At 33.6% G+C, this 26,985-nt stretch overlaps 4 protein-coding genes across 4 annotated transcripts; all 4 read right to left on the bottom strand.

Moving 5' to 3' along the window:
* Positions 1-243: 243 nt before the first annotated feature.
* LOC111780058 (cytokinin dehydrogenase 3) lies at positions 244-2,707 on the bottom strand. Its single transcript, XM_023660321.2, has 5 exons — positions 2,070-2,707; positions 1,373-1,500; positions 999-1,274; positions 657-925; positions 244-573 (listed from the first exon to the last, which is right to left on the bottom strand). Exons 1-5 carry the CDS (start codon positions 2,662-2,664, stop codon positions 282-284), a joined length of 1,560 nt encoding a protein of 519 aa, XP_023516089.2. The 5' UTR covers positions 2,665-2,707; the 3' UTR covers positions 244-281.
* Positions 2,708-9,418: 6,711 nt separating this feature from the next.
* Positions 9,419-12,482, bottom strand: LOC111780059 (cytokinin dehydrogenase 3). The gene is made up of 5 exons (XM_023660322.2): positions 11,867-12,482; positions 10,674-10,801; positions 10,307-10,576; positions 9,952-10,220; positions 9,419-9,871 (listed from the first exon to the last, which is right to left on the bottom strand). The coding sequence occupies exons 1-5, from the start codon at positions 12,453-12,455 to the stop codon at positions 9,586-9,588; spliced, it is 1,542 nt and encodes a 513-aa protein (XP_023516090.2). The 5' UTR covers positions 12,456-12,482; the 3' UTR covers positions 9,419-9,585.
* A 3,859-nt stretch (positions 12,483-16,341) lies between these two features.
* On the bottom strand, positions 16,342-21,317 carry LOC111780060 (translation machinery-associated protein 22). The gene is made up of 7 exons (XM_023660323.2): positions 21,067-21,317; positions 20,885-20,974; positions 20,006-20,058; positions 19,838-19,919; positions 19,685-19,752; positions 19,513-19,596; positions 16,342-16,729 (listed from the first exon to the last, which is right to left on the bottom strand). Exons 1-7 carry the CDS (start codon positions 21,212-21,214, stop codon positions 16,673-16,675), a joined length of 582 nt encoding a protein of 193 aa, XP_023516091.1. The 5' UTR covers positions 21,215-21,317; the 3' UTR covers positions 16,342-16,672.
* Positions 21,318-25,070: 3,753 nt separating this feature from the next.
* LOC111780324 (pathogen-associated molecular patterns-induced protein A70) lies at positions 25,071-26,022 on the bottom strand. Its single transcript, XM_023660697.2, has one exon. The coding sequence runs from the start codon at positions 25,920-25,922 to the stop codon at positions 25,239-25,241; it is 684 nt and encodes a 227-aa protein (XP_023516465.2). The 5' UTR covers positions 25,923-26,022; the 3' UTR covers positions 25,071-25,238.
* Between the last annotated feature and the right edge of the window lie 963 nt (positions 26,023-26,985).

The raw sequence follows: 26,985 nt of genomic DNA, 5'->3' as shown, positions 1-26,985 counted from the left end.
GTATGAATTATATGGTCGATGCGTCTGTTCTTTTGTCGCCGTAATATAATATGGCGACAGGCCCCCCCACGTGCCATCTAAATTTACTATTATTATTATATCCTCTTATTTACTTTTAATGCAATAATTATGGGAATTAGCTTTCATTAAATTATTATTATTTCTCTATCTAATTTAATTATTCAATAATTATGAGAATAATTATTCTCCCCGACACCCTTATAAAGAATGTTTCGATAAACATAGACATAATAATAATAATTTATTATTATTATAAAGATTCACGAATTAAAAATTTTGTGTCCAGGAGACAAAATCATATTGGGATCAAATTGTTTTTTGGTGTCTTGAATCCTGTTCCATTTGTGACCAAAATGATTCGCCCAATCGGCTTGTGTTCTGTAATGAGGAAGATACTGCTTGATCTTCATATCCACACTGTTGCAGAACCTTAATATCTCCTTGTTCACCTCATCCATGGCTTCCCAATCATCAAACCCACTTGAATTCAAGAACCCTATCGTGTAAAAAACCTCTTCATCAGGTATAACCGCTGTCATTCTATCATCCCACCTGTTCATTAATCCACATCACTTTTTAAATTTAATCCACACCCTACATTTCTATATTCAAAACCAAAAAAAAATAATAATTACTTGCTCCTATTCATCGGGTACACGAGTATCGGCCCGTTGTTCATTTTCCGTTTGAGAACGATATCCTTAAAAACCCCCGAGTTGAATTCGGCAATACGGGATTTCGGAACGAAGAGATTTAGCCACGGATGAGGAACGTCCCATAACCCTTGTGACTTCAAGCTTAGCTCTCCACTTCGAACCCTATTAAGGAATTCAACGTACGATACATCTTTCTCGAACTTATATCCAGATAAGAAGCGTAACCCGTTTAACGAATCATCGAGTTCCTACAGAAAGGCACGAAATGGGTTATCGAAAATGGGGTTAGGTTAAAAATAGGGGACGTGATCGGGATCGTACCTTGTCGAGGGTGTGTCGAGAGGTATGATCGTAATATTTAGCAACTTCTAGACAGTATATGATGGAGTGTTGGTTAACTAAAGAGATGATTGTGGAGTGATGAGAGGGAGGGAAAAAAGAGGATCTCCAATTGTCTGGGGGACCGTCATGCATTAGAAGTAAACCCTCCAAGTAGTCCAACGCACCGTTTTGTTTGCTTCCATTGATTGAGATCAATCGTTCTTGATCTTCGGTGAACTCACTGAAATTGGTGTACAGCATTCTAACCCACTTAACCTAACACCCAAACCAATAAATAAATTGTTTATTTATTTATTTATTTATTTTATTTTTAAAAAAATTTATTTTTGTGGTGGGTCAATATAAAATTGTACCCTGTTTGGAGCTGGGAATAAGGGAATCCTAGCCCGAATAATGATTCCAAATTGGCCTAAACCACCCAGGACTGAATGGAAGAGTTCCCAGTTCCTTTCTGCTGAACAGCTTACAAGATCTCCTTTCCCTGCAATACACACAAACATATAATATCTCTCATTTTTTAATAAATAAATAAATAAATATATATATATATATATATATATATATATATATATATATATATATGGACCAAAGAAGAACAATATATAATGATATTAAAGCTAGACATCGGACAGGGTGCTAACGAAGATGTAGGCCCCAATGAAACTGAGAACATTGTGAGTTAAAGTGGTCAATATCTGGTAATAGGTATATATATAGGGACTAAAGAGAACAATATATAATGATATCAAAGCTAGACATCAGACAGGGTGCTAGTAAAGACGTGGGCGCAATGAAATTGAAAACCTTGTGAGCTAAAGTGGTCAATATCTGGTAACAGGTATATATATATATATATATGCTAGACATGTGAAGATGTGGGCCCCAATGAAGCTGAGAACATTGTGAGCTAAAGTGATCAATATCTGGTAACAGGTATATATATATATATATATATACGCTAGACATCAGGTGCTAGCGAAGATGTGGGCCCCAATGAAACTGAGAACATTGTGAGCTAAAGTGGTCAATATTTGGTAACAGACAAAATACCTGTAATGACGTCGAGTTCGACGACGTTGCTAATCTGCGGGCCGTATCGGAACGTCTGGCCGCTAATGCCAGCGTTCGACAAGGTCCCGCCGACAGTGAGGTAAAGATAATCGGTCCACGACGTGGGTGCAAGTCCATGCTTAAGAGTGGCATTAAGCACATCAATCCACATCTGCTCACCACCAACATCGGCAAAGAAACCGTCGGAGGCGTTACCGGAGACAGAAATTCTGGTGGGATTATTCAACGAAGCCATCTCAACAACAACGCCATTTCGCGCCATTGCCTGGCCGCGGACAGAGTGGCCGCAGCCCTTAGCGGCGATGTTGAAAGGAACGGGACGGGAGTTGGCTAGTTTGATTAAACTGATTATGTCGTTTATAGACGATGGGAAGAGAACAGCGGCCGGTGGGTCGGTGACCATGTGGCCGAAATCAGTAGCAGCGGAATTAAGAGCGGCGGAGTCGTGGCGGAGATTGGTGGCGACGGCGGTGATATCGTCGTCGGGGAAAAGGGATTTGGGTATGAAGGATTTGAGACGGGTTATGGAAAGCATGTATCCGAAATAAGCTGGAATGGAAAAGTTGATAGCCATTTTAAGAGAGAGAAAGAAGAGAGAGAATAATTATAATTGAGTTGGCGAGAGAAAGGATGAGCAGACCCATGTATTTATAGCCAAAATTTTGAGTACCCGACAAATCATATTATTATTATTATTTAATTTCTTTTTTATTTCATTATTTATTGTCTTCCACCTCCTTAGAAATGTCCACGTGTTCTCGTTCCCCATACCCAACTCCTATTTCAATTTTCATCTCCACAAAATTTATTATTGATTTTTATAATATAATAATTTAAATTTTAATATTATAATATAGTTTTGGCACATAAATAAATAATATATATATATATATATAATATAGTCTTTGTATTGCTATCTGCAATTGACCAACTGAAATATGAAAAAATATTTAACGTACGTTTTTAGATGGGAGTTTGCATTGACTTTTTTGCATGTGGCTAAAATTATTTTGAAAATATATCGTCATTAATTAAAGTAGGAGCTTTTATTGACTAATGTGAATAGAAAAGTATTATTATTTGAAAAAAAATATATATTATACCTACAAATATAGGTAGCAATTGTTGCAAAATAAAAGTAGATATTAATATGTGAATAAATTATGCATCTAGGTAGGTATTAATATTCAGACTATAGAATAAAATCAATATGATTTAATAGTTATATTTGTGGATATATTTCCATAACATTTCTTTTTTCTTTTTTATTGGAAAGATTTTGAGAAAAAAAGAATATCTTTTTTACTAAACGCCACGTCGCTGTAGATTCGTTTTTTTCCTCAAAGAGTAATTATAAAATATGGGCAATCAAAGCTTACAGAGAAATGTATATTTTTGAATGAAATCGGATATAATCCTGATTGGGAAAAACGACGACGCGGTATGAATGGAATTTGGGTGTTGTGTTATTTTAATTTTTTTTTTATCAAAATCTAAAAATTATTAAAGATGTTCGATTATCCTACCAACTCGAGCAATCTAACCAAATCAAAATTTTAAATTGAAAATTCGAGTTGCGAGTTGACATTTTTTTTTAGTCAACCTGTTAGTGTAGAAATAGGGTTACAATCCAACGTACTTTTAAATTATTATAAAAATTAGAAATATTTTTTTGGATTAATGATATATATGCACGTGGAAGGAGAACGTGGGTGAAAATCCAAGGGACATTACGTGTGCCACTTTAGCAAATCACGACCGTTGAATTTGTTGACTAGGTCAACGTTAGTGGAGTTTGGTCAATCTAAATTACACCCAAAATACTTCAAAATTACAACCAATTTCAACATTTTTTTTTATATCAAAAAATTATATTATAATAGTAAATAAAAAAAGAATATATTATAATATTATGGATGCGAATAATGCAATAAAAGGGAGAGACATTTAGAATATTATTGTGAATTGTTGGATCTTTAGGGGGCTAAAATGGGACTAAATAATTAATTTTTTATGGGTTATGACACAATGGTTTTCCATTAAAAAAATACATTAATAAATAAATAATCTACTTATTATTATTATTATTATTATTATTTTATTTGGTGTAGAATTAATATTATTTTATAATGGGGACAAATCGGGGCTGTCAGTCCCATGCTGTCGGAATTGCAACATAATCAACAATTATCAACCATCTTTACTACATTATTATTATTATTATTTAGTACTATAAATCATTTAAAAGCTTTTTTTTCTTTTTTTTTTTTGCCTGAACTAAAAATATTTAATATTTTCTTTTGGGTATTATGTTTTTTTTCCACATGCCATGTCATGGAATAACGTCGAGATGTTATTGGATGATTGCTTAAGGGAGCTAATCGGATATTTGATTGTCATGACATTCTCCGATGAAGATTATCTTCATAGAGACCAACATTAATTCCTTCCGCATGTTTTGTCTTCACTCGTACGAAGACTCCAAGAAAATCATACTTAACTTTGAAGTTCCATGACTGAGCCACCAAAATATGAAGGTGCACTGTTTAACCGCCCCAAACCCACTGTAGGGAGAGGTTTTCACACCCTTATAAAGAATGCTTCGTTCCTCTCTCCAACCGATTTGAGATCTCACAATCCACCCCCTCGGAGCCCAGTGTCCTCGCTAGCACTCGTTCCCCTCTCCAATCAATAAGGGATCTCACAATCCACCCCCTCAGAGCCCAGTGTTCTCGCTAGCACTCGTTCCTCTCTCTAATCAATATGGGATCTCACATATAGATAGTAAGTTTTTCTTAGTCGTCATCCTATCCCCATGATCACTTTCATTCGAATATGCTCTCGACCCATTCACGTACTCCACTTTTACTCGAGCATCACACTTCCAGATTCACGAATCTCGACTAATACAAACTCAATCAATTACTCTTTGCCCTCTTAACCGGTTTAATCGACCTCGTTACATCTCCATCGATATCCGAAAACAAGTAAAGTAAAAGGTATGTTTTTGGCATATGCATGAATAGTGATAGTTTGGTTGTGTGGGCAATGAAAGGGAAAGGAAATTGTACATTGTACGCAAGAGAAGGCTTCCCCCCCTCCCTCCTCTTTTCCTCTCGCATGGAGAGATGGGGGGGACTAAATATGTAAAGATACTCCCAAATCTTTATGGGGATCCAACCCACCAAAAATATGATATCACGTGGTCCTTCAAATTATGTGTATAATATATAGTTTTTAAGTGTATAATGTATTCATGTAATGAATATAATAATATATGCTCTATTATTGTTCCTTCCTTCCCTTACTATCATATTATATTTGGAATTTAAGCTACCCAATATCGAATGTCACGACACATCCTTATCTTGTTTTCGAGTCCTCAAATGCGTTGAATGATATGTACTACCTATTCCCAACTTTGTGTCAATTATATCAATGTTACCGAACACAAGAACCTCCTATGCATTCTCTCGTTCTTTGTAATTGATCAGTGTATGATACTCGGGTTCGAATTTAAATTTGGTACTTGATGGGCTGCCATAGATCTTATCGAAGTGGAAGCCCTCCTAGTAGGATGTGATTCGGGGGCGAGCCAAAATGGAAGCTGGTGGACATGTGACGCTCGAGGTTTTCTATTAATTATTCCATTACCATGGATGGGATGAACGGTTGAGATTTAATTTTGGGCATTGGTAGTAATAATGTTGGTATTGCACCACGCACGAGGAAAGCAAGCCTTCCAATTATTGGACATACCAAAATATATATATGAGAATATATCATATATATTGAATAATATGTCACTCTTTTTATTTTCTTTTCCAAAACTTAATATAACATATATTATAATAATAATAATAATAATAATAATATTTTAACTTTTAACTTTTTATAAACGTTTCAAAACTATCGTTAAGAGTAGAAATCTATTAGAATACTTGACAAAAATCGTGAGATCTCCGGTCAGCTGGAGAGGGGAACAAAACATTTTTTATAAGGACGTGGAAGTCTCTCCCTAGGAAATGTGTTTTTAAAAATTGTGAAGCTGATAGCGAATGCGACAAAGCGGACGGACAATATCTGCTAAAAGTGGGTTTGAACTGTTACAAATGGTATCAGAAGAGTAAGAGACCGAGCGGGTGTGCCAATAAGAACGCTAGCCCCAATGGGAGTGGATTGTGAGATTCCATATCGGTTAGAGAGGAAAACAAAACATTACCTAAAGGCATGAAAATCTCTCTCTAGTAGACACGTTTTAAAAACTATGAGACTGATGATGGTACATAACAAGCAAAATAAAGCATTTCTTATAAGGCCTAAACACGTGAAACCTCTCTCTAATAGCCACGTTTTAAAAATCGTGAGGCTGACGACGATACGTAACGGACACAAACGGACAATATCAGTACTTCTAAGTTGTGGAAACCTCTTTAGTAAACACGTTTTAAAATTCGTGAGACTGACGTTTATACGTAACAGACAAAAACATACAATATCTACTAGTAATAGTTTTAGGTCAATCCCGACATTAGATCATTTTAATGTCAATGTTCTCGAATTCCTTGTGTGGACAACGAAAGAAAAGAGAGGAGTATTGAACTTTATAGTTATGCTTTTATTGAGTTGTTCCATTCCAACCGCTTTTTCGGCACACATTTAATTTTTTTACTATTCATTCCCACGATTATGAAATTATTCCACTTTTTATAAATTAAATAAAAAAAATAATTATAGGAGAAAATAAAAGAAAAAAATAAAATTTATATTATCAAATATTATTAATTCAAATATATTAATTAAATTTTATTAACCATTTGGTGGAAGGAGGAAAGTGATGACACCAAGTTGGGTTACTTTTGTGGGCACTGTCTGTACAATAGGGGGCTTCAAAATCAGAGATTTATAAAGACAAAAAACACATCAACCATATAGTTTCCCCTCCCTATTTTCTTCTATTTTCAACGCACCAAAATCTCGCTCCTTCGAGAAAACGCTCGTTCGTCCATCCAGATCTTACGAGATTAGTCGAGAAGGTATAAGGGTCTCGTGTTTTGATGCAATTGAGATAGGTAGATTTGGACTAGACTTTTGTGAGATCCCACGTCGATTGGAGAATGAAACAAAATATGTAATGGGCCAAAGCGGGTAATATTTGTTATTGGTGGGCTTGGGTCATACCAAATGGTATCAGAACCAGACACCAGGCGGTGTGCCAGCAAGGGGGTGGATTGTGAGATCTCACATCGATTAAAGAGGGGAACGAAGCATTTCTTATAAGGGTGTAGAAATGTCTCCCTAATAGGTGCATTTTTAAACCGTGAGGTTGATGACTATACGTAACGAGCCAAAGCAGACAATGTCTACTAGTGGGAGAGGTGGGCTATTACAACTATTGACTCGAATAGAGTAAGAAGAAGAAGAGATCGAGAGATGTGATAGAGATATTTTGAGTGTAGAAGATAGAAGATTTGGAGAGATGATGACGAGATACGACGGTTGAATTTGAAAGAAGGACGGTGCCTAAAGTACCTTCCAATATTGGGTTTGATAGGACGTATCAAAAGAAAGGGAAAATGCTAATTTTTCTCTTTTTTTCAAAAAAAAAAATTTTTGTTGCCCAACTATATGGAAAAATCGATGAACTCAACTTGACCTACACGACAAGTTTAGTTGAATTATAAACCTAATCGAAGTTCGACGATTAAACAAAATTAGGGTTTGGTTCATGGGTCCCTCTTTGTTTGCTTTGATGTTGATGGATGGTGATGATATCACAACATTAGTAGCATAAAGCAGGGCTGGCTGCAAACTCAAGTACTGTCCTACCTACCTCCCAAATTCTCACCATGCTTTTAATTTCTTGTCATCTTTGAGTATCACGTGAAGTCGGAATGTCTTAAATTTGATCGTGTTTAACATAATGCATTGTTTATCAATTACGGGTTTAAATTTGTAGGAACTATTAATCGAATCAAGAGATTAATTCAGTGATCAATCTTGTGAGAAAAAATGAAATGACTGATCAAATTTCGACATAAATGCTATGAACTCATCAGTAACATCATCGTATATTGTCTCCGATTTAGAATTAAACCGTATCAAAGATACTATATCCTCTCTTCAAAGTGGAAATCAAAGGCTAAGGGGTCATTCCCTCAACTCGTAACAATCAGAATCTGACTGTAACGGCCTAGATCCACCGGTAGCAGATATTGTCCTCTCTCAAGGCTTTAAAACGCGTCTGCTAGGGGAAGGTTTTCACACCCTTATAAATTGTGGATTGTCCTCCTCCCCCCTTCGAGACCCAACGTCCTGGATGGCACTCTTTCCTTCCTCTAATCGATGTGGGACTGCCCCCACATCCACCCCCTTTGGAGCCCAGCGTCCTTACTGGCACACCGCCTCGTCTTTACTGGAATACCGACATGTTCCATGTATCTCAATTTACATATAATAATGTTTATCTCTTCTCAATCACAAGTTTATCATACAATAACAGTGCGAGGAATTGAACCAAATTGATTCTGATCGAGTTGGTTTATCATAAAATAATTGACATAGCTGGATCACAAATGAGATGCAATCATCATTATTCTCTAGACGTGAACGTGTGCAAGAATCTACGTGTACATAATTAATTAATTTAGTAAAATAATAAATGCATTAAAGAAAAATATATAAAAATAAATAAATATATTTAGGGTGTTAATGATGATTATAGATGATTGTGTGGATGACAGTAAAAAAGGTTAAGGAATAAAGCCGGCAAAAAATCTTAATTATTGATACCCTAAAATCTCTATGATTCTCATAAAAATCCATTAAGGTTTGCAAAATCACCCTTTTGAATCTTTCAATACACGTCGGATTAATTCTCGTATTCAAGAAACTATCAATTCATGTGATGAAGATATCTCGAGAAAGTACGTGGATAGATCAGCTCCAGAAGGTCTATGTTCCTTTAAAAACAATGTCATTTGTCCGACTCAAGAAGTAATCGTCTATTTTCTTCATTTTCTTCCTTCAAAAAACGACGTCTCTCATCATATTAGAAACTTACCTAAACCGGTCGGTAGGTAAGTCCTTGCGTAGATCCTGAGTATCGCTTTTTTGAGCTAATAGATAATGATTCACTTGTATCGTCTTTTGAAGACAAACTTGAGAAATTTCAAATTCTTCTGATGCTTTCACATTATTGCACGTTCTTGACTTTGATCAACCATCTCAGTCACCGTATATTTTAATATTTATATTCCAAGGATATTTTTGTAATTCTCCTCTCATATATTTGAAATTTACTCCTCAAATTCATTATTGATTAAAATTATTTTAAAATTAAAAAAAAAAAGACATGGGCTACGTTTGCAGTAGTTTGGGCCCGGCCCACTAACTAGAAGCCCATGTTCAAAGTTTACCATATTTTGTTTTATAATTTTTTTTTTAATATTAAATGTAATACATTTAATTTATTTAAAGTAGAAATTAAAAGAAATTAGAAAATTTTCTGTCCCGGAGAGAGCAAGTGTTTAGGGTCAAACAAGGCCTTCCTCTGCTGGAAAACAGGCCATTTCCGACCAAAATGGTCAACCCATTCCTTTTGACTTTCAAAATGTGGAAGATACAGCTTAGCTCCAATTCCAGCTTCAGCACAGAACTTCAATATGTCTCTATTATGTTCCTCAAACGTTTGCCAATTATCGAATCCGCTCGAGAAAAGAAACCCGGCCGTGTAGAACACGTCCTCGTCGGGTATCACGGCGGAGGTCTTCTCGTCCCATCTGTAAAACGATCGTGCTTTGTCAAGCTTTTTATCGTAACGTTTTGTTAAGAATATGAATGAATGAATGATTAAACTTACTTGTTTTTGAACATCGGGTAGAAGAGGAGGACGCCTGAACTGAGTTTACGCTTTTGAATAATGCTTCTATAAACACCCCATTCAAATTCGAAAAGTTTCGACTTTGGAATGAAAAGATTTAGCCACGGATGAGGAACGTCCCATAACCCGAGAGATCTTAACGCTACTTCGTCGGTGTGAACTCGATCTAGAAACTCTTCGTACGAAACATCTTTAATGAACTTCAATCCGGCCTCAAATCTCAACCCCGTCAACAATTTCTCAAGGTCCTACACATGAATATATTATTAAAAAAAATTAGAATAATGTGATTGACAGTTTTATATGATTAAATTATGACGGCTACGAGTCAAACCTGGTCAACGGAACCAGCTGATTGTTGATCATAATACTTGACGACTTCAAGGACATAAACGATGCCGTATTGAGTGATAAGGGAGGATATCTTGGGCTGGTCGGGTAGAGGGTAGAAGGAGGAATTATCAGGTGCTTTTAATTCTAGCAAAAGCAAACCTTCAAGGTAATTAAGGCCGTTGGATTTCTCTTTTCCATTGTTGGATATCAAAAGTTCTTGATCACTTGTAAATGCAGAGAAGTTGGTGTAAAGCATCCGAACCCATTTAGCCTTTAAGAAAGAAAATACAATCTTATTAACCTTAATCCACATTTTAAAAAAAAATATTAAAAACAAGGTAGAGAGAGAGAGAGAGAGAGGGAGAGACCCTCGTGGGCGCCGGGCCAAGGGGGATTCTAGCTCGAGTAATCACACCGAACTGACCCAAACCACCAAGGGCACCGTAAAAGAGCTCAGGATTGTTGGTAGGAGAGCACGTCAACAATTCTCCTTTTCCTGTTGTTCAAACGAAAGAAACTATTAACTATAGTTTAAGATATACTTTCCTTTTAAAATTCAGAAATTCGAACCTCTAAATCCAGTAAGGTATTGAACAAAAGAAAATATGTTTTTTTTCTCAATTAAATGAATATACGACGTTACAATTGAACACATTTTTCCAAACCCATTAATTATGTAATTAATGCATAATTTTCAATTAATTATGATAATAAAAGACAGGGTTTTTATTCTCTAAAATTAAAATAATTCAAATCGAAAATCATTACTCTTTCCATGCATGGCAGCATGGTAAGAAGGCGTATAAGGTAAAATTAAGGCTTGGTGACGACATGGTAAGAAGATTTATATGGTAAATAATGGTATGGTAAAAAGTTATATAAGGTAATTAAGGCTTGGTAATAGTATGGTAAGAAGGATTATTAGGTCAACCATACTTTTACCTATGAATTTCTTTATTTTATTATTAATTTCTTACAATATTTTTAAAAACCAAATCAAGTCAACATTTTTGTTTTCCAAATTTCACTAAAAATTTATTAAATATTAAAAAAAAAAACATATTTTAAACAAATATTATATTTATAGGGTTCTTCCTCCTTCTCTCAAGAAGAGATAGTGTAACGACCCAAATATTATACTCTTTGAGCTTTCCCTTTCGGGCTTCCCTCAAGGCTTTAAAACGCGGGAAGGTTTCCACACCCTTATAAAGGATGGTTTGTTCTCCTCCCCAACCAATGTGGAACATCACAGGTATCCACACTGTTATGAGCAATGTTTCGTTCACCTCTCCATCCAACGTGGGATCTCATAATCCACCCCTTTAGGGCCAGCGTCCTCGCTGGCACACCACTCGGCGTCTAGCTCTGACACCATTTGTAACAATAGTTTAATCTCACCGCTAGTATATATTATCCTCTTTAAAGATTCCCTTCAAGGGTTTCCCTCAAAATTTTAAAACGCGTCTATGTTGAGAGATATCCACGCCCTTACAACGAAGGTTTAGTTCCCCTCTCCAACCCAACAGGAGAACCATACCCAAACAAAGATTTAGAGAGATACCAGTTACTACGTCAAGTTCAAGAACATTGCTGATCTGAGGCCCAAACCGAAACGTCTGACCACCAATTCCGGCGTTAGACAGCGTCCCTCCGACGGTCAGACGCAAATAATCCGTCAACGACAACGGGGTAAGCCCCTTCGCCATCGTCGCATGCAACACATCAATCCACAGCTGCTCGCCGCCCACGTCAGCATACGGACCCAACGCCGTCGTAGTCGACACCACAATTCTGCCGTCCAGACCGCCGAGCGACGTCATATTCACCACAATTCCGTTCTCCACCAAGGACTGCCCCTGGACGGAATGCCCATGACCGCGGGCAGCAATATCCATCGGCGTCGGACTCCCATACATGAACTGTATCAGCCCGGCGATGTCGCTGCCGTTCACCGGAAAGAAAACGCCGTAAGGCTTCTCTTCAATAATCCGGCCATAATCCGTGGAAGCCAATTTAATCGTCTGGGAATCATTTCTGAGCTTCGCCGAGATGGGCTCCGGTAGAGGTAAAGCCACTGCCAAAAACGGTGCGTTTTGGAGGATAAGAACACAGTTGAAAATTATGAGCAGAAAATTATTGGGCGCCGCCATTTTCTTTCACAGTAAGAGATGAAGAAGAAAGCATATAAAACAATTCATATTTATAGAGAGAAAAAATAAACAAACAATTAATTCTATAATTAAAAATATATATATATTTTGGTATCCAAAAATTTAATTTTTAAATAATGGGTATTAAATTGAATATTAGATTTTACTATAAAGATTTAATGGATATTATATCATTAAATTTTAATTCATTTTCTAAAATACACTCGTGTGCAGTTTAGCAAGACACTCTGTCCTTCAATTACAGATCAGCACGTGTCAAATATTTCTTTAAATATTTTAATATTGTGGGCCTATTAATTTGCATGCTTTTTTCAAAATGTATTTTTAATTTTTTTCCAATTATATTGTTTTTAGGTATAATTAAATTTTTGTTTATGCATAACTTTATTCCTTTCTCATTGAAATAAATAAATTGTAACAAACTCAACCGAATAATAATTTACTACCTAACTGTTATTTCTTATGTTTATGGATAGGATTGGACCGATTCACTTGTCGCTACGTAATTTTGTCCTTTCTCATTAAAATGTGAAATATTTATTTTCATACGTTGAATAGCAGTTCAATTTCAATAATTATTTCAAAAAATTTCGTTTCATAGACTTAAATTTTTGTTCTTAATAAAATAATATATATATATATATATATATATAATTTATTTCAACTCAACTCGACCGAAATAGGTTGATAACCCAACTGAAAGGGCATAAATTAGATTGGGTTGATTGACTGTTCGAGTCACCGAGCTTTCTGAACGCACTACCTTACAATGTATTGTCTTAAAAGAGTCTAACGACCTCTCATCCGAGTATATCAATAAATTGTTGTAAGAGCATAATAATATTTTGAGTTTGAAGGGACTTCAATTTGTTCGAAGTATCTGGAAATAAACCCTAAGCTAGTGCTCTCAAATTAGACTACAAGACTAGACAGCTACCTTTCTTTATATCATATGGTTGATTTTTTTTTTTTTTTAGTCCCCTCTAAATTTCTATAAAATTACAAAATATCTGGATTGCTCGAAGAAAAAATAATGTCATATAACTTCCCGCTTCTAAGAATGAAGACTATCCCCACAGAACAACATGAGCCACTTCTACCTGTTGTCCTTGCTTACATGCTTCTTGGGGAAATCTCTAGGGGGTCACCCAACTGAGTATTGCTTCAAACAAAACACGCTCGACTTTATAGATTTTAATTTTCTAAATTTTGTTGGTATAGGTAGTGACTTTCAAATTTTCTAAATTTTTCCTACTTATCTTATGCTTAGGATCGCTATGGTTCAGATGTGGTCCAAGTTCATTCGTGTACCTCTCCATTACTTGGGGATCACAGTACCACCCTTAAATAATCGTTAACATGAATATAATTCAACTGGTTAAGACAGATACCCCTAAGTAAGAGGTTAATTATTTAATTATACAAATTTGTGAAGGTTCCTAGAAAAATAATGTGTAACTATCCTAGATTTCTAGTAACTAGTGATGTGCCAGAGAGAAGGCTAAGCCCCAAGGGGGGTGGACACGAGGTAGTATGCCAACAAGGAGGCTGGGTCTCGAAGGGAGTAGATTGGGAGGTCCCACATCAATTGGAGATGGGAACGAGTGCCAGCGAGAACGCTAGGTCTTGAAGGGATTGTGAGACCCCACATTGATTGGGGGAGGAGAACAAATCATTCCTTATAAGGATGTGAAAAAATATCCCTAGACGCATTTTAAACCTTTAGGGAAAGCTTAGAAGAAAACGCCTAAAGAAGGGCTTGGCCTATTACATGTCTAAATAAAGTTATATATAATCTCATTAGATAATGAAATGCGAAGTCCCCAAACACCGATATAAAACAAATACAAAAGAAAAAGAAGTCGTCATGCCAATCAGATTATGTTTTTCAAATCTGATCTCAAAGTAGCTTAACATAATATTCAAATGAATACACAACAAAATCAGGTAAGAGATTAAATTAGAAGGAAATAGAAATACAATTTATATTCATTTAAACACTAAATATATTATACCGTATAGTGCCTAAGAAAAAGGTCGGCCTCGATTTCGTCTTTATTCTTTTTAAATTATCAATTTATAGAAATATATCTAACCTGAAATTAACCATAAAGGAAATGTAATGAATTTACGTATTCGTAAAAATTTTAAAATATAATAATAATTTATTTTTAATCCGTTGTTAATCTAACTGTTTCTGAATAATTATTTTGTAAGTTAAATATTTAATGTTATTAATTTTTTTAAATATTTATCAATGTGTGAACAAAATTCATTGAAATTTAATCTAAAATATGAAGTTTATAAACAAACGAAAATGATTTTTGAGTTGAATTGGTTTGATCAAAGTTATAAATGAATTATTATTATTGTTATTATTATATTAGATTAAAACTATTTTATTATTATAAAATTAACATTAATCACTTTTTTTTATTTAACTAAAACATTTTATTAAAAAAAATTGTGTTCTAGAAAAGGATTTAAAGACCAAATATATTGTAGCAAAAATTAATGATAAAATATGTAACTAGTAATCTATAGATTTGCTGTAACCGTCTAATCCCACCAATCCCACTGTCTAATCCCACCGCTAGCAAATATTATTATATTTAAACTTTTCATTTCGAGTTTACCCTCAAAGTTTTAAAGGGCATCTACTAAAGAAAAGTTAACCGACTCTTACAAAGAATGTTTCGTTCCTCTCTCCAACCAATATGGTATCTCACACTTGATTCCTAAAACTCTAAACCAAAGATGGACCGAGCTTAAAACTCTGATGTCCCACGTTGGTTGGGGAGGAGAACAAACCACCATTTATAAGGGTATGGAAGCCTTCCCCTAGCAGACACATTTTAAAGCCTTGAAGGGAAGCCCAAAAGGGAAAGCCCAAACAGGACAATATCTGCTACCAGTAGACCTCGATCATTACAAAAACCGTGAACCAAAGACCCCTAAAGGGTTAAAATGATTCTTTTAAATTTTAATTTAGAGGCCCATTAGTTTAATGGGGACATCGTCCAGTTTCTGGAGGTCCAAACAAAACACAAAGGTTATAGCAAGAAAAGGGTAAGACAAAAGAAAGGCACACACTAGAAACAAGTATAATAACCTGACTTGTGGTGGTGGTTGAATTTGTGTCAATGCAATGCCAACTCTGTCGCTTCTAGTACCAACCCCAAGCAGGCCGACCATCCATAACCGCACCGCCTGCCTGCCTAATAACACAATCCAATCCACACGCACACAAATGCACTAGACAAGTCAGCTTTATAAATTCTATTCTATTTCTATTCTCCTTCCATTCTAATCGACAACAAATATAAGCCCTGATTGTGCTCTGGTAACAAGAAGGACAACATCCGCAGACATGCACTTTCCTATCAAATCATGGCATTACAAAATGTGACACTCACCCCAGTATTCACTTTCTCAACATCCTGCCTTAAGGAGGGTTTAAAAAGCCTATCAATGTGTCTTAATCAGATGGGGTTTAAAGTTGTTCTTCAGGAGCATCAACTTCTTAGTGCTCCTCCATCTGTGCTAAAAGGCTAACCAAAGCAACCCATAGAACATCAGCATATTAGGTTATTGTGCACACAATATTGCCACAATTGGCAAATCAGTTTCTAACCTCAAGTTCAACCATAATTTGTTTCGTTGAATTTCTATTGGTACACTCCCCTTTACCCACAAATCAAAATATCATCATACATGCTGTAAAGTTTTGATGTTCCGGAAAACAATGCTTTGACATATTCCCGTATGTTCCTGAAGACAATAACAGTTTGCACTCAGAAAAAGTGGGGGGGAATATGGAGATAGACGTTTCTAGAGTTGTTTCTGTAAAGGGTAGAAAAAAAAATTACAATATCGAGATATAGTCCTCTATACAAATAACCCATAAGTTGGAACAGAGTTTGACCTAGATATATATATATATTTTTTTTTCTTTTTTCTTCCCTAAATAAAAAAGGCCAAAATAAATAAAAGCTCATCTCCTGAGAAAAGGTACAAGGATTGAAGAAAGTAGGACAAAAAGTCTCGTGATCCGATACAAAGGTTTTTGGAACTGTAACAAAAAAAAAAAAAAAACTGTAATGACCACTTACTTGTGGAATCTTAAAAGGACTCGCACAAGAAGGGAAAAGGATGCACAGAAGCCCACATATTATTTGTTTGCCATGATTTCATTGTCAGGCAGCAGGAACCTTCTTCCCATCTTCGATGAAGAAAATTGCAGTTTCTGGGACCTGTTACAAGAAAGGATTAAGAGGCATGTATAATGCTCAAAGAACCTCTCTATCCCGGAGGGCATTCCCCTCTAAAAATTTTCAAATATGTGTTGTGCCCACATATTTATGATTAGAAATAAATGACGAGAGGAGGGAAATTTGAAAGGGGAACGACAGTACAATTAGCAAGGAATGAAGTATGCATCAAACATTAGAAAACATCAAGCAACATTGACAACTTTTTCAAAAAGCAGTCTCATTTGACATCAAACTTATGAAAACAAATATAAAGGGCGCCATTTTCTACATTAGAACAAGAATAAATAAATAGTTGTTTTTAATTTCACTGTTATTTATTGCTTGGTACATGATTGAAAAATCCAAAAAATACTAGGTTCAGAAAGTGAAGTTCAAGTCGAAGGTGGTGTTAAAAAAGAAGGCATCTATAGTGGAGCTATATGTATCACTGATGAAAGTGAAATTGAAGTCGAAGGTAGTGTTCAAATAGAAAGCATCTATAGTGGAACTATATGTATCACTAATGAAATGGCTAGTTAATTTCTTATCTAGTTGATATGTTCTAATTTTTCTCTAAACCATTAGCTGTTTCTAAATTCAAATTCAGTTTTTTGCTAAATAGTCTAAACTCCATAGTATCCATCATGACAATGCCAGACCCCAAAGAAACGGAAAAGACAAATAAAAGAAAATGATAGTTGAGGACTGGGGGCAAAGGCCAAATGGAAAATAACCAAGTTGAAGCCTACTTTATGGTTAAAAGACCAACATAAAGCTCTATCTATTTAATCTACCACACTAGACCCAATCAAAAATGTATTTACAATCTAATTTTTTAGCACTAAAAGAAGGTCTACATTGCACCATCCCCATTAAAGAGGGGAAAATGAGCAACTCAAGTTCTTAGAACAAAAAGGATGGGCCTTCCACGGCACCAATATGATGTACTAATACTAATGTTCTAGAAGTATAGAGGAGCGCAGGATGAGTCAGCCCATCAAGAAAAGAGCTTCAGTTAAATGGGGCCATGCTTGTTATCATAGAAATGCTATACATGAGGCTAAAAATCTAATAACGCACCAATTTGTCATATAGATCGGACATTCGAGCATTAGCAGGATAGGGAAGGAATGATAGAAGAGAATAGAGGAGCGTAGGACATCTAAAATTAGTTAAAAGTAACATAGATTTTTCTTAAAACAACTAAAATAGCACGTTTTGGAGTGATTTTTGAAATTATTAAAATCACTTTTTTCATGTTCAAATCACTTTGAAACATGGTTATAATCATCCAAAAACAATTTTTATTGTGAAAGTCGTGTTAAAAGAGTAAAACCCAACCTTAAATTGATTTTGGAGGATTAAAAGCATGTTTTGAGTTAATGTGAAACCTGACAAAAGTTATTTTAACCCTTTCAAATCGATCCCATGCATGCCCTAACTATAATGTCCCTACATGTCAAGAGAACATAGTCAATATCGATAAGGAGGGGTACATGAATTCCGAGACAAACTAACACGGAAGCTAGTGGGCATGTGACACCCGAGTAAGGAGGGGTACATGAATGAACCAAGACCACATCCGAATGAGAGAGACTCTGAGGATAGGTTAGCTAAGAAAGGCTTAAAAGAATTGAAAGTCACTACCTATACCAACAAGATGCACCTTCAATGGCTCAATCATAGAAACTCCAAGGTTAAATGTGTTTTTCTTGGAGTAATTCTATGTTGGGTGACCTCTTGGAAATTTTCCTAGGATGCATGTGAGTGAGAACAAAACATGCTAGAAGGACACGTAGACTTCACTCTTAGAATAGGAGAATGTTGGGGTCATTACATGTCAAATCTTGCAACAGTGGCTCCAAGCAAGTAAAATGAGACCTAAAGAGTAATGACAAAAAGACTTCGTCATCGACACCTAAAGAGGAACATAAAACCTAAAGAGGGACAAGGCATCACAAGAGCCCCTCCTAACCCCTCTCAATTTCCTATTATTCCTCTCCTCCATCACATGCATAAGTATGTGTGACCATCCATGAAAATTTTGAGACTTATTTCTAAAAGTTGTCGTTAAAATTTATGAAATAAAAAATGTAGGTAGTGAACCCCAAAACAGGTAGTAGATCATAAGAACATGGACAACTACAAATCAGAAAGCAGAGGGGTAAGAATTAAGTCAATGAATTTGACAGGATTATGAAAATAATAAAAGCAAAGTTAAAGATTAAAACTTAAAGCTTAGACAAAGATTTTGTCCAATGCGATGGGAACGTGTCATACTAGAGTCTAAAAGGACCAAACTGCTAATATTTATAGTCCTAATCCACTCAACCGATTCTTAAAGAGGGTTGAGGAAGGAGACTACCCATTCACAAACTGACACCAACTTCAAATGCTTAATTGATGCCAAGATCCAGCAAAATTTTAGAGAGAGAGAGGGTGGGAGAACAAGACAAGCATAACATCACAGTGGAGGATGGGCCTATTGAGAGATGGGAGTGTTAATCACAAAATTGTTACGATTTTAGAATCACTTGATAATGGAGAAATATAATTGAACACGTAGAACCTTTACAGAAAAACAAATAGTGCCAACCTTATTTATATCACCAGAAGTTGAAAGTGTCAACGTTTATTAAAACTAACCATATGGTATAATTTATGAGCTGCTCATACTAGAAAACATTAACCCTATTCAAGTACAGTGATGTATTGAGTTCAGATGAATGGGGGGCCGGTTTATTCTTTTATCCCTAAAAAATTAATAAGGATAAGTATCTTACATCACGCCAAGTCTCGGTGATGAAATCCACAATGTCATAAGATATGTCCCCTTGAACATCAATTTGCTCTTTCTCAGTTGGCCCCTAAAACCAAGCATTAAGCAGACGATAAGATATCAAGAAGCATCAACAGTAGAAAGACACTTGAGTCATGACACCAGAAGTGAATAACCTTAACCACAGAGGCCCCAGTAGCAAACTTCTTTCCAAGTTTCTTTGAAGCATCACTTAGTTTAACTCCTAAAAACAGTTACAGACACTGTTATTGAAAATTAATGTAACAATAGAAATGTCAAGTAGGGATAGAAAACAAAGTATTGCTCACCAAAAAGGTCTAACCCTTTTACAGTTGTAATGCACTTTCTCTTATTGCGAGTAACCTTCTCAATAATAACTTCTTGCCTCTCCTACATGAACATCCAACTAATTAGATCCATCCCGTCAACGTCTTATTGAAGAGTGACAGCAGAACTGAGTTTAATAACTAAATTACTTTTTTCTTTATCTTGCCACCAGGAAGACGTTTCACTTCCTCTTGCTTAGGCGCTGTATTTCTCCACCAAAAGAGAAAAGAGTGACTAGAGCTATAAGTCATAGGTTGAGACCAAACAAATATAAAATTATTATGGAGAAGCCAACGTCAGATAAAATACCATACAGTCAGAAGATGTCAGATAACCAAATCAAATGTTACCTTGAGAATAGGGGTAAGTGAACCAATTGGCAAAATGGGGAAAAATTAATGGGATTACTTGCTGCAATGTCTTTGAAATAAAAGAAATTTGACTAACTAGATAAAACCATATATTTTAGGATCAATTAACTATACATATACTCATCATAAATGTTCTATTTCCGACAATCTGCAAAGATCCAATATTAGAAACGCTAACTCTAAGTAGGTACATCAGGACAAGTCTATGAAAGGATCACAAAGTTAAGTCCGCTCAAGCTCAAACAATTGAATTGATCCCAAAAACTCTTTGGCAGACCAATCGTACATAACGACTTCCACAAAGTACCCGAAATGATAATCATTTTATTTCCATCTTCCACACATAACCAAACCATGGAAAAGATAATTCAATGGCCAAGGTCTCAAACGTGCAAAATTACCGCCAAAACCCAACACTGCAGAGGAAATTGAGTGTCCACTACCCGATGAGGCCTCTTAGTTAACTCAGTAGAATTAGCGAGGTGAAATTTCACGACAAAAATCAAAATCATAAAGCGAACATTAACATTGTGGTCGGTAGCTTTCAATATCTTCAAGTGAACCTAGCAGGTAATTACAACAAAACAAAAACAAAAATAACTATGCACATATAGATGCAAACACGCGCGCGCACATAAATAAAATTGAAAAGTTAACCTGAAGAAGTAGCTCCATCACCAGCAGCAGATGAGATACTGGTCGATTGCAGTTTATTAGAAACTTCACCAGCTTCCTTCGCATTGGCCTCTACAGAGACAAATAAACAGACAAAGAAATATTAGTTAACAAAATCGGATTTGGAGTAACACTTGCGATTAGGGTTTGGGAGTGCGAAGGACCTTTGAGAAGATCGGGATAGAGGTCGGGAGCATTTTGGATCAACCAGGGCTTGCATTTTTCGAAATCGGGTCCGAATTCGCAATACTCCGCCGGCAAACTGCAGACCGGACAGTACAAAACGCGCACCGGCTGGGGTTTGTCCGCCATTAGAGCTCCTCAAGCACAGTCTCTCCGCCCCCTTTTTGGTGCGAAAGACAATTAGTTTCCGCTCTCTTTTGCTTTGTAGCCTAAGAATGAGATTCGAGAGGCGATGAACGGTGAATGTATTGCGTTGGAATGTTATTTTCTATTTAATTGTAATTTTTTTATTATTAAAAAAAAACAAATATTAATTTTTTGTTATAACAAAAAAAAAAAAAAAAAAAACTTTATTTAATTTCCAAGCTTTTTATTAAATTTTTAAAAACGCTCCTAAAAATTAGATTAGGTTAAAAATAATTTCTTTTTCAAATTTTTGTTTTTTTAAATTAAATTATAAAAAATAATAACTAGTTTTTTTAAAGTACATAACAAACAAGTTTTAAAAAAATAATTTTTAAAAATTGTAAATTTTATATTTTGTATTTACAAGCTCTTTAAATTTGAAAAGTTTCTTAAAAAAAATTTAAAAATTAATTTCATTTTTATTATTTTAGCATTTTCAAATATTCGTGTCCAAAACTTAAAATTTTAAGTTTATTTAGACAATAAATTTAAATACAAAATATCTAAAATAGAACAAATAATTTCACATAAATTTAAAAGTTTTTAGACTAATAATTATATAATTAAAACTATAAAATTTCATAATATATATATATATATATATATATATATATATATATATATGTAGAAGGAGATATAAGGGAGACTTTTAACATCCAATTTTGCTGCTTTATTTTTTAATTTATTTATTATATAATTAGTTTTTAGTTGTATTTTCTAATAATAAATCAAAGGATGAAAATTGTAAATTATTTTTTTCCATAAGTTTTTTATATAATTAATATTTATAAATAATTGTGTTTGCTTCAATTTCGTTCATTATCCAAAATATAAAAATAAAAAAGAAAATAGCGTTTTTTTAAAGTTTACCAATTAAAAATTTTAAAATAATTAGGATAAAGTTGATAACACCCTACAGTTTAAGGGCTACCTGCCCATATAATAACTAGCCACGTCATATAGACACGTAGGTAGGAAATGCACTGCCATTTGACGCGTAAGATTCTCAGTCGCGGCAAAAAGAAAAATATATAAATATATATTATGTTAAATAATTTTTTTAAGTCAAAGGTTACAGATAACTTTATAAATTATTAAAAAAATACTCTTAAACATGTCAATAATAATTAAACTTTAAAAAAAAAACTTTAAAATCGTTCTTAAATTTTAAATATCTTTACAGTAAATTTAATATTTTTTAAAGAGACAGTCAAATTTCATTAATATTCTTAAATTAAAAAATATATATATATATATTAATATTATAACTTAAAAAAACCTTTTTACACTTTTTTTTTTATGTAAAAATACCTTTAAATATTTTTTAAATCAATAGTTAATTTAAACGATGATAGATTTATTGAGTGTTCGCGTTTATTTATTTATTTATTTTTATTATTTTTTTTTTTACAAGAAACAGCTTGAAGTATGGGTCTAGCTTATTAATACATTCTCAAAAAACTCCCTTGAATCCATTTGATTTATTTTTTATCGACAAAAACTCGTGCTCGAAAATAAATAAATAAATAAATAAATATATATATATATATTCGAGGTTTTTTTAGTCCAAGTGTATCTTGTTTTTACTACAAATTATTTTCCTTGGTTAACGATACTTGTAGTCTTCCCAATATTTGCGGGTTTATTACTTTTCATTTTCCCTCGTAGAGGAAATAAAGTAACGAGATGGTATACAATATGTATCTATCTGTATACTCGAGCTCCTTCAAACAACCTATGCATTTTGTTATCATTTCGAATTAGATGATCCATTAATCCAACTGATAGAGGATTATAAATTGATCCATTTTTTGGATTTTTACTTGAGATTGGAAATCGATGGACTTTCCTTAGGACCCATTTTACTGACGGAGTTTATCACCACTTTAGCTACTTTAACAGCTTGGCCCACGAATGTTAGACGTAATAAATTGATCAACATCAACATTAATTTAAATCAGACGCAAGACATATATACTTTTAATCGTGGTCCTTAAATTAATTCAAGCATAACAAAACAAATAAGGAAATAAAAAAATAAAAATAAAAAAACAATAATGTCCCACAACATGAATCGAATTTGAATGAACGCAGTGACTGTGTCTTTTTAAAAGCACCATTGTTTTACTTTAGCCCAAAGTGGATATTAACATGCATGGAAAGTCCACTTTTCCCCCTTCTTCTTCTTTTTTTTTTTTTTTTTTTTTTTTTTAATTTTTAAATTAAATTAATAAAAATAATTGAAACTTTATATTTTATCTTTAAAAATACCTTTAAATTTTTAAATGTTTAAATAATATTCTTAAGCTTTAAAAAAATATATTTTTATTGAACTTTATATACTAAGGTTTAATTTAATTTAACCAATATTTAAATGAATTAATTCCATATTTTTTTTACCTTATTTAAACTAAAATTTTATTGGCATACGAAAAAGAATAATAACATTAAAATAAGATAAGAGGGGGAGAAAATCATGTAAATAAGTAGAAATTATAAAACTTTAATTTACTTTAAAATATTGACGCAATAATTAATTATCTATATTTCGTCACGTCCAACATTAATAGTATTATGCATATTTTTAAAAATTATCTTAAAAAATAAGCATGATAAAGAAAAAAAAGCTCTTTCACTTGATTAATAAAAACAAATATTTAGTAATAAATAATTAATCAGACTTTTAAAAAGAAAATAAATTAGATCGTAAAAAAAAAATGACGAATATACATAAGAAACGTGGAATATGACTGTACACTTACGGACGTTTACATTAGAGACAACACCAACATTCCAATATTTTAATACGAGATGGCATTATATTATTAAAAAAAATATAATTTCTTTTTTTTAATTTAATTGTGATGGGACCAACTAGATTTAAATAAATTGAAGGAAAATCCAAAAAAAAAAAAAAAAAAAAAAAAAAAAAAATCCTATAATTTAATTTTTTATTTTTTAAATTAAGTTTATAAATATTATTTTTAACCATATTTTCTAATATTGAAAATTTTAAATAATTTACTTTTTTTTCTTTTTGAAAAAAACATTGGAATTTCGCAAAAGAAAAAAACATTTTTGAAAAAGGGTAAACATTTTCTTTATACATAAATGAAAAAAAAGAAAAAAAAGAAAAAAAAAAAAAAAAAAAAAAAAAAAAAGAAAGACTTTCAAGCCATTTTCCGTGGGTGGGGTCAACGCATCGTGTCCATGTGGAGTCCTACTCATATTTTAGCTTTAAAGGAAGACCTCAAATTAATATATCTTTATTGGATTATACTTCAATGAATGACTCATCCCCTTATTTATTTACTTATTTATTTATCTTTATATTATTAAATATTTATTTAAGTAAACGAACTAAAAAAGTTAATTATAACTTAAAATAATATAATTAATTAATTATTATTTTTGAAAGTGACCTATCAACTTATTTAATTTCTTATAAAGATATATAATGGTGAGACAGTCTTCCTTTTAAGGAAATTTAAAGGCTTCGATTCAAAATTAAATTAAGTCAAAATATTAAATTTCATCATAATTTGAAATATATCCACGTGGCATCCATTTTTTAACATAAAAACTTAATAAAAAAATAATTTTGAGAGAATTATTGAGACTATGTTTGAATAATTGAAAATATAAAAACAAAAATGGTATTTTAATAAAAAAATTTAAATTAACAATAATGTGAAATGTCATGATTTATCTTTTATCTTATTATTAATATGAATATATAATAAATTGATGGAAATATTATTAATAGATTTATAAATGGGTAATTTTGGGGGGAGGAAGATTGAGAATGCAAGGCCATAATTTCACTAATTTTCGTCTAGAAAACAGAGATTATTCATTCAACAGAGCTTATGTCCGCCATTAATGGCGGATATGTTCCATACAAACGAGAAAGGTACTAAACCAGAGATTGTAGGCGAAAGGAAGAAGACAAAGGAGGACCCTTTTTTTATTTTTCGCCCTTCACCATGTCTCTGTAACGCAGCAGAGATTCTAGCCTCTGCAACTTCAGCTGCTGTTTGAATTTGTTAATGAAATCGTCAGCTCTAACATCCACCTCCTTGTCGTCGTCGTCGCCGCCGTCTTCCTGCGTTTCTGGTTCTCCAATCTCCGCTCTCGCCGTCGCCGGACGCCGCCGTTCAATTTCGCTGACTAATTCCCCTGTTTCGCTCTGTGCCGTTGTGAACGACGCCCACGGTAGTTTCTCGCTCAGCGATTTCTGCAACCGCCGCCGTAAGCTTGTCGCTGGAGTTTGGGTTTGGGTTTCGGATTTGCTCCGACAGATGGAATGGTCGTGATGGGTCTTCTCTGGACTCTGTTCTGCCGGCGGCGGTGCAGTTTCCGGTTCACGAACTGAATCGGATCTGTTGAGGGTTATGGATTTGAGCCGCTCCAACATCGTCGGACCCGGACCCGGACCCGGGTTGGGATTGTGGTCGGAGTTGTAGGGGGAGAAGTTGAAGGACTTGACTCTGTCTAGGAAAGAAGGGGGGCGGAGGAGGACAGGGCCGCCGTGGAGATGGTGGGATTTGTCGGCGGTGAAACGGGAGGTGATGGCGATGGTGGCGATGACGGCGTTGACGAGGATGAAAAGGGAGGAGGGAGTAAACCAAGTGGTTATGGAAGTCCACATGCCGGTCAAGCGGTGGCGGCAACGACGGCGCTGGAGAGTTGACGGTGGAGTTGGGAGAGAATAGGAGAGCCTCTTAAAATTTGTAGTATGGAAAATAAACTTGGTCGGTTGGATTTAATGGACATTAATAAATAATTTTTTTTTTTTTTTTTTTTTTTTTTTTGCATATTTAATTTCAAGAGCTATTTTTCATATAAATTCTTAACATTTATGTTTATTTCTACGGTAAAAAAATAAATAATATTACCAAAACAGATTAAAACATACCATTAGCTGTTAAATTTCTAAAATTTGTTTAAATTTCATTTTAATATTATCTATTATTTATTTATTTATATAAGAGTAATTTTAATTGGAAAAAAGAAATTCAAATTTGTTTATTTTTAGTTGGTAATAATTTGGCTTGACTTGTGGTTGACTTGGGGTCAATGCGTGAGTTTTGATGACATGGAATGGGAAAACATAAGGTTGGTAGCTAAGATATTAATTTCTCCGACACAAATGTCGAGTCCATAAACATAAACATAAGTTTTGATGACATGGAATGGGAAAAAATATCCTAAAATTTATTTTTTTATTAATATATTTTAATTTTTTAAAGATATAAAAATATATTTGTATTAGATTTGAAAAATAAAAAATTTAAAATAACATTAACGTCTTTTACTTTCAAAAAAAAAAAAATTAAAAATTACTATTATTAATATATGGAAGAAAATCATTTATGCCCATCTCATAAATTATCTTTAAATTTTTTAAGTTATTTTTTTTAGAGTTCAAAAATATTTTTGAAATAGTATTTTTTATTAAAAAAATTCAAAAGGTATTTTTAAAGAGTGTAAAAGAATTTAAGAGTATTTTTTAAGTATTATTAAAAAAATTTAAGAGTATTAACGAGGATATTTTAAAAATTAGTATATATTTTTAAAATTTTAAAAGCTAAATAATATTTTTAAAATAAAATATTAACCAATTTTTTTAATAAAAAAAATGTATTTTTAAGTAATTTTTGGAAGTTTTTTTTTTTTTTTTTTTTTTTTTTTTTTTTTTTCATTAAAATACT

This window comes from Cucurbita pepo, chromosome 18 (genome assembly GCF_057944985.1).
Source record: "Cucurbita pepo subsp. pepo isolate OVF chromosome 18, ASM5794498v1, whole genome shotgun sequence".
Lineage (NCBI taxonomy): Eukaryota > Viridiplantae > Streptophyta > Magnoliopsida > Cucurbitales > Cucurbitaceae > Cucurbita > Cucurbita pepo.
This window is presented reverse-complemented; position numbering and strand designations above follow the sequence as displayed.

Bases quoted from the DNA above. Each gene is read 5' to 3' on its own strand.
- LOC111780060 (XM_023660323.2), bottom strand. From the start codon at position 21,214: ATGGCGGACAAACCCCAGCCGGTGCGCGTTTTGTACTGTCCGGTCTGC. The intron at 20,975-21,066 runs GTCCTTCGCACT...TTGTCTCTGTAG, and splicing joins CTATCCCGATCTTCTCAAAG to AGGCCAATGCGAAGGAAGCT. The intron at 19,753-19,837 runs GTGAGCAATACT...AACTGTTTTTAG, and splicing joins AAAAGGGTTAGACCTTTTTG to GAGTTAAACTAAGTGATGCT.
- LOC111780324 (XM_023660697.2), bottom strand. From the start codon at position 25,922: ATGTGGACTTCCATAACCACTTGGTTTACTCCCTCCTCCCTTTTCATC.
- LOC111780058 (XM_023660321.2), bottom strand. From the start codon at position 2,664: ATGGCTATCAACTTTTCCATTCCAGCTTATTTCGGATACATGCTTTCC. The intron at 1,275-1,372 runs GTACAATTTTAT...TTTGGGTGTTAG, and splicing joins TATTCCCAGCTCCAAACAGG to GTTAAGTGGGTTAGAATGCT. The intron at 926-998 runs GTACGATCCCGA...GCCTTTCTGTAG, and splicing joins CTCGACACACCCTCGACAAG to GAACTCGATGATTCGTTAAA.
- LOC111780059 (XM_023660322.2), bottom strand. From the start codon at position 12,455: ATGGCGGCGCCCAATAATTTTCTGCTCATAATTTTCAACTGTGTTCTT. The intron at 10,577-10,673 runs GTCTCTCCCTCT...TCTTTCTTAAAG, and splicing joins TTGGCCCGGCGCCCACGAGG to GCTAAATGGGTTCGGATGCT. The intron at 10,221-10,306 runs GTTTGACTCGTA...ATTCATGTGTAG, and splicing joins CAGCTGGTTCCGTTGACCAG to GACCTTGAGAAATTGTTGAC.